This window comes from Salmo salar, chromosome 18, assembly GCF_965601325.2.
Source record: "Salmo salar chromosome 18, fSalSal1, whole genome shotgun sequence".
NCBI classification, from domain to species: Eukaryota; Metazoa; Chordata; class Actinopteri; order Salmoniformes; family Salmonidae; genus Salmo; species Salmo salar.
The window spans coordinates 89,306,161-89,316,160 of NC_138308.1; the positions used below are offsets into that span (position 1 = coordinate 89,306,161).

Consider the following 10,000-nt stretch of genomic DNA (forward strand, 5'->3'; position numbering starts at 1 on the left):
CAAGAAGGGCCTTCTACTGCATGCCATTAAAAGGAACATAAAATTCGACATACCAATTAGGACCCGGCTAAAAAATATTTAAATCAGTTATAGAAGCCATTGCCCTTTATGGTTGTGAGGTCTGGGGTCCGCTCACCAACCAAGAATTCAGAAAAATGGTACAAAGACCAAATTGAGACTCTGCATGCAGAACTTTGCAAAAATATCCTCCGTGTACAACGTAAAATACCAAATAATGCATGCAAAGCAGAATTAGGCCAATACCCGCTAATTATTAAAATCCAGAAAAGAACCGTTAAATTCTACAACCACTTAAGAGGATTCGATCCCCAAACCTTCCATAACAAAGCCATCACCTACAGAGAGATGAACCTGGAGAAGAGTCCCCTAAGCAAGCTGGTCCTGGGGCTCTGTTCACAAACACAAACACACCCCACAGAGCCCCAGGACAGCAACACAATTAGACCCAACCAAATCATGAGAAAACAAAAATGATAATTACTTGAAACATTGGAAAGAATTAACAAAAAAACTGAGCAAACTAGAATGCTATTTGGCCCTAAACAGAGAGGTCATAGTGGCAGAATACCTGACCACTGTGACTGACCCAAAATTAAGGAAAGCTTTGACTATGTACAGACTCAGTGAGCATAGCCTTGCTACTGAGAAAGGCCACCGTAGGCAGACCTGGCTCTCAAGAGAAGACAGGCTATGTTCACACCGCCCACAAAATGAGGTGGAAACAGCTGCACTTCCTAACCTCCTGCCCAATGTATGACCATATTAGAGACACATATTTCCCTCAGATTACACAGATCCACAAAGAATTCAAAAACAAACCCATTTTGATAAACTCCCATATCTACTGGGTGAAATACCACAGTGTGCCATCACAGCAGTAAAATGTGTTACCTGAGGCCACAAGAAAAGGGCAACCAGTGAAGAACAAACACCATTGTAAATACAACCCCTATTTATGTTTATTTATTTTCCCTTTTGCTCTTTTACAATTTGCACATCATTATAACACCGTATATATACACATAACATGACATTTGAAATGTCTTTATTCTTTTGGAACTTCTGTGAGTGTAATGTTTACTGTTCATTTTTATTGTTAATTTCACTTTTGTTTATTATCTACTTCACTTGCTTTGGCAATGTAAACATATGTTTCCCATGCCAATAAAGCCCTTGAACTGGAGGGAGACAGAGAGACAGAGAGACAGAGAGACAGAGAAAGACAGAAAGCAACAGAAAGAGACAGAGAGAGACAGAGAAAGAGAAAGTGAGAAAGACAGAGAGAGAAACACAGAAAGACAGAAAGAGAGAGAGACAGACAGAGAAAGAGAAAGAGAGAGAGAGAAAGAGAGAGAAAGAGCGAGAGAGAAAGACAGAAAGAGCGAGAGAAAGAGACAGAGACAGAGAAAGAGAAAGTGCGAGAGAAAGTGAGAGAGAAAGACAGAGAGAGAGCTAGAGAGAGAGAAAGACAGAGAAAGAGAGAGAGAGAAAGAGAGAGAGAGAAAGAGAGAGAGAAAGACAGAGAGAAAGACAGAGAGAGAGAAAGACAGAGAGAAAGAGAGAGAGAGAAAGAGAGAGAAAAAACAGAGAAATGGACAGATGGAAATGTAGACAAATCAATACAAATAAAAAACCATAATAAACCCTTAATAGGACCTTTGTAGATGCATCACAAGTCATTAATAAGACAATGTCATGCTAAAGAGGGCCAAAAGGGTTATGTCACGTCTGGCAAATCGGCAGAAGGACATAACAAATAACCTCTAAGCATGTTAGCAGACCTATTAAATAGTGTGAAAAAGCCCATTGTGACATCCACAGATAAATAAGCCAGATGGTTGGCATGTACTATCAGTGTTCATGTGAGGTGTGTCTTCGATTGCTCCAATCTATTTCAAGGAAGCCAGACAACACTGACAAAAATCACTTTTTTTTAAAAATCACCTTTCAACTTGTCTCATTTGAGAAAACTCTCACTACTAAATATCTTTCTATGACATTCTGAGCAGTACTGAGATTCACTCTTGTTTCACTTAAACTCCCTCTGAGTCACTTTCTGCAGTTCTTTCTCTTTTTCTACTCGTCATGTAGGCCTCACCCTCCTCGACCTCTCCGCTCCTCTCCTCCTTTCTCCACGGGAGTGTGAAGCGGGTCTTTCCCAACAGCTGTGTCAGACAGTCCTTCCTCTTGTGTGTTCTGAGATTGACGTGCTGTGTCAGACAGTCCTTCCTCTTGTGTGTTCTGAGATTGACGTGCTGTGTCAGACAGTCCTTCCTCTTGTGTGTTCTGAGATTGACGTGCTGTGTCAGACAGTCCTTCCTCTTGTGTGTTCTGAGATTGACGTGCTGTGTCAGACAGTCCTTCCTCTTGTGTGTTCTGAGATTGACGTGCTGTGTCAGACAGTCCTTCCTCTTGTGTGTTCTGAGATTGACGTGCTGTGTCAGACAGTCCTTCCTCTTGTGTGTTCTGAGATTGACGTGCTGTGTCAGACAGTCCTTCCTCTTGTGTGTTCTGAGATTGACGTGCTGTGTCAGACAGTCCTTCCTCTTGTGTGTTCTGAGATTGACGTGCTGTGTCAGACAGTCCTTCCTCTTGTGTGTTCTGAGATTGACGTGATGTTCTGTTTTTAGACTGGAGTATATTGTACCCATCTATCAAACTAATCGTTTAGTTTAAACAAAATGAATATACAACTTTGCTATGTTTTTAGACTGATGAACACCACATCATTCAGGGGTGAATCATAACTTCTACCCAAATAAATGTTTTGCCTAGGGTCCCATTGATATCAATGCATGACTTAAGGAAACACTGAAAATTAGGATTCACCCCATAGTATAAGTAAATAGGGGAGGGGGGGGGGGGGGTTTATGTACATATCATAGTCTGATTCAGCCCATTGGCATGTCATGGGTTTGAAGGGACTGTGTGTGTGTGACTGTGTGTGGACACTTATCTCCTAAGCCTTTTGTTATCTGCAGTAGAAAGGAGCGAGATGAACGGCTAGGAGAGAGGAGAGGAGGAGAGCGAGAGAAAGAAGATAAGAATATTCCCATGAGAATAAAGCCCTTTGAATTGAATTTAAAGAGATGTATACAGCCAGAATATGGTCATAAGAGACATCTCTATTTTTATTTTATTTATTTAACTAGGCAAGTCAGTTAAGAACAAATTCTTATTTACAATGATGTTCTAGGAACACACACACTGACTTGTTCAGTGGGCAGAACAACATATTTTTACCTTGTCAGCTCGGGGATTCGATCCAGCAACCTTTCGGTGACTGGCCCAATGCTCTAACCACTAGGCTACCTGCCGCCCCTACACTCTAACCACTAGGCTACCTGCCGCCCCTACACTCTAACCACTAGGCTACCTGCCGCCCCTACACTCTAACCACTAGGCTACCTGCCGCCCCGGTATTCCTTTGGAACATTTGTGAGTGTAATGTTAACTGTTCATTTTTTATTGTTTATTTCACTTCTGTTCATTATCTACTTAACTTGCTTCGGCAATGTAAACATAGGTTTCCCATGCCAATAAATCCCTTTGAATTGAAAGTGAATTGAGAGAGAGAAAGAGAGAGAGTCCCTACACGCTTCATCACCTCTCTCCGAGGTAGGGTTGAGATTGGAACTGCTCTGCTATCTCTGACTAGTTAGGTTAACCACAGATCAGCTGATCTCCACTGAAGGTGATGTTAGGGTGGTGACACAACCTATCTACCCTCGTCAAAGTCTGACCTCACATAACTAACACTAGACCAAACTAAGATGAATCAATTGACAATAAAGGCATATCGGGAGGGACCTTTCTAATAATCAATCAATCATTCACTAACTACAATAATAAACAAATTAGGGACCGTTTCAATTTCTAATCAGTCTCTATTGAATTGAGAGCCAAAAGCTGACCATATATCCATAAACACTGACTCCACAAGAGAATGACCACGCGCACCCACAAAAAGCCCAAAGAGAAAGAAAAACATGACTCTTTCAGCTGCTTGTAGTGTCTCTCACACACACACACACACACACGCCCAATGGCGCCGGAGAGGATGGCTGCTCTTTTATTGGCTCTTATCCAACCGTGCTATTTTGTTTGTTTTGTAACATTAATTGTAACTTTATTTTGTACATAATGTTGCTGCTACCGTTTCTTATGACCGAAAAGAGCTTCTAGACATCAGAACAGCGATTACTCACCTCGAATTGGACTAAGAATTGTTCTTTAATGAGTCGGATGGGAAGGATATACTGCAAAACACCCGTACAGGCCCTCATCCCCGTCATTCGCAGGAGAAAGAAACTGCGATTTTGCAGAAAGAGATCGGGGTGCCTTGTGAGGATCAGGCAGCGAGTTGCTAATCTGCCTTTGTAATTTGCCATCCGTACTGTTAGCTAACGTTCAATTGCTGGAAAATAAATGGGACGAACTGAAAGCACGTAAATCCTACCAACGGGACATTAAAAACTGTAATATCTTATGTTTTACTGAGTTGTGGCTGAACGACGACATTAATAACATACAGCTGGCGGGTTATACACTATCTATACTCCAACATAATTTTCCATCCTCATGATGCCATCCATTTTGTGAAGTGCACCAGTCCCTCCTGCAGCAAAGCACCCCCATAACATGATGCTGCCACCCCCGTGCTTCACGGTTGGGATGATGTTCTTCGGCTTGCAAGCCTCCCCCTTTTCCTCCAAACATAATGATGGTCATTATGGCCAAACAGTTCTATTTTTGTTTCATCAGACCAGAGGACATTTCTCCAAAAAGTACAATCTTTGTCCCCATGTGCAGTTGCAAACCGTAGTCTGGCTTTTTTTATGGCGGTTTTGGAGCAGTAGCTTCTTCCTTGCTGGGGGGATGAGGCCTTTCAGGTTTTGTCGATATAGGACTCGTTTTACTGTGGATATAGATACTTTTGTACCTGTTTCCTCCAGCATCTTGACAAGGTCCTTTGCTGTTGTTCTGGTATTGATTTGCACTTTTTGTACCAAAGTACATTCATCTCCAGAAGGTCTAAAAAAAATCCTGAGGTCTTGGCTGATTTCTTTTGATTTTCCCATAATGTCAAGCAAAGAGGCACTGAGTTTGAAGGTAGGCCTTGAAATACATCCACAGTTACACCTCCAATTGACTCAAATGATGTCAATTAGCCTATCAGAAGCTTCTAAAGCCATGACGTCATTTTCTGGACTTTTCCAAGCTGTTTAAAGGCACAGTCAACTTAGTGTATGTAAACTTCTGACCCACTGGAATTGTGATACAGTGAAATAATCTGTCTGTAAACAATTGTTGGAAAAATTACTTGTGTCCTGCCAAAGTAGATGTCCTAACCGACTTGCCAAAACGATAGTTTGTTAACAAGAAATTTGTGGAGTGGCTGAAAAACGAGTTAATGACTCCAACCTAAGTGTATGTAAACTTCAGACTTCAATTGTATATGTATTTATTTATTAAAAAAAAATGTATTTCACCTTTATTTAACCAGGTAGGCTAGTTGAGAACAAGTTCTCATTTACAACTGCGACCTGGCCAAGATAAAGCAAAGCAGTGCGACACAAACAACAACACCGAGTTACACATGGAATAAACAAGCATACAGTCAATAACACAATAGAAAAAAAAAAGAAAGTCTATATACAGTGTGTGCAAATGGCGTGAGATGGTAAGGCAATAAATAGGCCATAGTAGCAAAGTAGTTACAATTTAGCAAATTAACACTGGAGTGATAGATGAGCAGATGATGATGTGCAAGTAGAAATACTGGTGTGCAAAAGAGCAGAAAAGTAAATAAATGTCACGACTTCCACCGAATTCAGCTCCTCTCCTTGTTCGGCGGCGTTCGGCGGCGGTCGACGCTTTCTAGCCATCGCCGCTCCATTTCTCATATTCCATTTGTTTTGTCTTGTTCCATTACACACCTGGTTTTCATTCCATAATTACTGCATGTATTTAGTCCTCTGTTCCCTTCCATGTCTTTGTGTCAGGCGCTTTACTTTTGCTATGTTCCGTGTTTTTGGCACGTTATTGTTTTTGTACACACCCTTGACAATAAAAACAATATGGGGATGAGGTAGGTAGATTGGGTGGGCTGTTTACAGATGGGCTATGTATAGCTGCAGCGATCGGTTAGCTGCTCAGATAGCTGATGTTTAAAGTTAGTGAGGGAAATATGTATTGTATTATGTATTGATCACATCTTTACTAAAGCTGCAGAAACTTGCTTTAAAGCAATATCCAAATCCATCGGATCTAGTGATCCCATTATAACAGCCATATATAGGAAAAGTAATATAGTGTATAAGAGGTCATTCAATTTTTTTAGTGATTCTTATGTTGATGATGTAAATAATATTTGCTGGTCTGGGGTGTGTAATGAAGAGCAACCAGATGTTGCACTTGACACATTTATGATATTGCTTATTCCAGTTACTAATAAGCACGCACCCAATATGAAAATGACTGAAAAAAATGGTTAAATCCGTTTCGATTGAATTGAAAAATGGAATGGTTGAGAAGAATGAGGCAAAGGGTACAACAAGTAAGTCTGGTAGCACAACCGATTGGCAAACGTACTGCAAAGTGAGAAATCATGTGACTAAACTGAATAAAAACAAACTGTACTATGAAACAAAGATAAAGTATAGAAATAATGATAGTTAAAAGCTTTGGAGCACCTTAACCCGAAATGTTGGGCAAAAAGGCAAACTCGGCTCCATCATTCATTGATTCAGGTGGCTCATTCAACACAAAACCCACTGATATTGCTAACTACATTAAGGTTTTTTCATTGCAAGATTAGCGTATTTAGGCATGACATGCCTGCAACAAATGCTGACACTACACATTCAAGTGTATCTGACACACAGCTCGGACACCCATGCATACCCCACAAGACATTCCACCAGAGGCCCCTTCACAGTCCCCAAGAACAGACTGTGGGAGGCACCCAGTATTTCATAGAGCCATGACTACATAGAACCCTTTTCCACATTAAGTAACTCATGCAAGCAGTAGAATCAGATTTTCACAGCGGGGACTGTGGAGAGACAAACACAGGCACATGGATACGCACACACACAATAACATACGCACTATACACACAAGTGTAGATGCATTTTGTGTTGTAGAAATGTGGTAGTACAGTAGTGGCCTGAGGGCACACACTTAACATGTTGTGAAATCTGTTGTGAATGTATTGTAATGTTTTTAAAATTGCAGAAGTGCCTTAATTTTGCTGGACCCCAGGAAGAATAGCAGCCTTGGCAGCAGCTAATGGGGATCCATAATAAATACAAATACAAACCCATTTAGCCTCTCAAGATATGATCTGTACACAGCCTACAATAACCTTTATGACATCATCTTAAGGCGCAGGATATAAGGTTAACCCTATTCGCACATGACCTGATCTCTGTGAGTTGTAACATCTGCATAAGTCAATACTTGCTTAGTTTCTATAGTGATTGCATGATGACCCATAAATACGCAGAGACTACAAGCAAACTTGCAAGTGGATACAAGTTGCAATAACATGAATACTGTGTTATATTAGGGCAGGTAATACAATATAAAGAAATTATCTCAAGGAACATGTTTTTTCTTTAAAATAGACAAGTTTCGGTCATACTCTTGCATGATGAGTTAACTTGGGGCCAGTACACTTGGTTCCCAGAGCAACCATCACCTAGGCTTTAGCGCATGAGGTCAATTATCTCTCCGCTACAATGGCTACTTGGAATGGTCAGATATATCATAGGTCCAGACTAGGGCATCAAGACCTCATTTTGCAATCAACCCGTTCTTAGAAAATACTAGAATTAAATGTGCGGATGTATTAATAACGGAAAATCAGATATAAATGTATTTATTTAAAAGAAAGTGTAAACTATGACTTGAAGTGACTATAATCTTTATATCTTAGTCATCATTAAATCCTCATAGCATTACTAGGCTATGCATGTATTAGAAATGTATGACAATTATACGTAGGCAGGCCTATAAACCATACGGTGAATGAGCCGCTCCAGATGTGGCTAAAGTTATTTGTTGAATTATTCAAAAGGGAGCGGGTTTTGACTCGCCCGCAAATCTCAGTGGGTCTACTCAAAATGCAGTGGTCAATTATATCGATACTATCCTACAGACAATATTCAATAAATACACGTAAACAAAACGAAATAAATGATAGTTGCAACTATGGGGATAAATCATGTGCGTTTTAACTTTCTAAATCATTATGAAAAATGTTCATTATAATAGTAAAATGTCCATCTGTCACTGACGGGATGATGTTGAAATAAAGTATATCTTCACATGCGTAAAACTCAAATTATGGATGAAAGGTCAGTAAGCAATTTGACTGGTGGGCTCTTGTTAATCAGCGTCCAGAATCTACAGACAGCGTTCAATAAACCCTACACAAAATATTTTAATTCCCCCAAACGAGGAAGGGTGATTCTCTGAGAAGGCATGAATCCTGCATGTAACACGCACACTGTGCCATGTCCTAGAGAAAACTACAGTGACCGCGAATATGTTGTGATGTTTCTTTTGAATTAACCACCAATAAGTGGCCCACTCAAACAACAGTCTTCCAATATCTAAATATATATATAGAATACATGTACACGAAGTAACTGCATCATATAAGCATTTGGAATATAAACAACCAATATACACAGCCTAAGGATAATAATTGTTGTAAAACACACCAGCGAGCTCCGCTCTGCGCAATAGAGCGCTGCCCCTCTGGTCACCTACACTGACACAGCACTGGTCATTGCACGATATGGTTTGCAACAATGTTGCCCTAAATTATAAATCCGAGGCTTGCAATACAGCGATAGAAAAATAACACAACGTCAAGGCTGTAGCCTCATCATTTGATTGAAGGTTACATGCGCACACTCGAGTCGAGAGCCCTTAACTATTGAGTAAGTTAGCACTTACCCCGTGTGTCGCTTCAACTGCCCAGCTGACAGCAAGTACACAAATCCTACAAAAAGAAATAAACAATTATATATCAGGCTGGCTTTAAAAATAAACAAAAGTTATACTAAATTTATATTAAAGTATTCGCGGAATGAGCTATTTGGCTACAGAACAGTTGTAAACTGGCAAGCAATGTCAAACTATACCGCTACGAAAACAAATCATTTTGAGCTCAAATAAACGCACCAGAATGTCATGTTGAATACCGACTGGAAGAAAATACAGGTCGTTTTCCTGGTAGCGGTCCTCCAGTCCCGTCTTCACTCCAAGCAGCTACAAGTGCCTGGACGAGCTCATTGATGAATCCAAAAAGCGTCTGTTTCACCGAAAAACGAGAAGAAAGACCAAAGAGAGAGAGAGAGAGATTTCAAATGAGGGAGAATCACTCACCAAAAGGCTATTTTCGTTAGGACTAGTTGAAATCGTTAGGTTATTTCGTCGTTTTACGCTATAAAGAATAGGGAAAGTTAAAACTCACCAAGTTCAGTTGTGAAAATGTTCGTCCCCTGACGGAGTTGTTTCACGCACGGGAACTACTTCGCAGTGCATGAGAGCAGAGGGGCGGGGCTTTAGCGTTGTCACGCATAGCCCACCCTTACCCACTTGTCACCCACTTTAGTTAGAAACCCCTATGGCACTATCACTACTCGAATAAATGATAAAAAGTCAACAAGATAGCAATTTTATGTTTCATTACGATTTAATAGGAGATTAAATACACATGTCTTGTGAGAGACTATCAATTAAGACAGCGAACGTTGAAAACATTGATACCTTGAGTGTATAGGCTACCTTTGACGAGGTTGCTTTTATTAAGATGTTAAAACTGCATTATTGAACTGTAAAAGAGAAGAAAGCATTCATTGATAACTGATCACTCTTCTGAGAAGGCAGTGTGATCTTTGTGGAATGTTCTACTTTGCATAATGCCGCGTTCAACTGCTAGTCAGAATGATGGGACTCTGGA

General features: G+C 40.4%; 1 protein-coding gene across 1 annotated transcript in view; it reads right to left on the reverse strand.

The window, feature by feature from the left end:
* Window positions 1-9,585, reverse strand: part of LOC106577876 (uncharacterized) — a 239,722-nt gene extending 230,137 nt beyond the window's left edge. The window contains exons 1-3 of the mRNA XM_082965287.1: window positions 9,512-9,585; window positions 9,220-9,349; window positions 8,992-9,037 (exon numbers count right to left, since the gene is read on the reverse strand). Coding sequence (XP_082821413.1) covers window positions 8,992-9,037; window positions 9,220-9,230 — 57 coding nt within the window. The 5' untranslated portion in view covers window positions 9,231-9,349; window positions 9,512-9,585. The remainder of the gene's footprint in view (window positions 1-8,991; window positions 9,038-9,219; window positions 9,350-9,511) is intronic.
* Window positions 9,586-10,000: the final 415 nt, after the last annotated feature.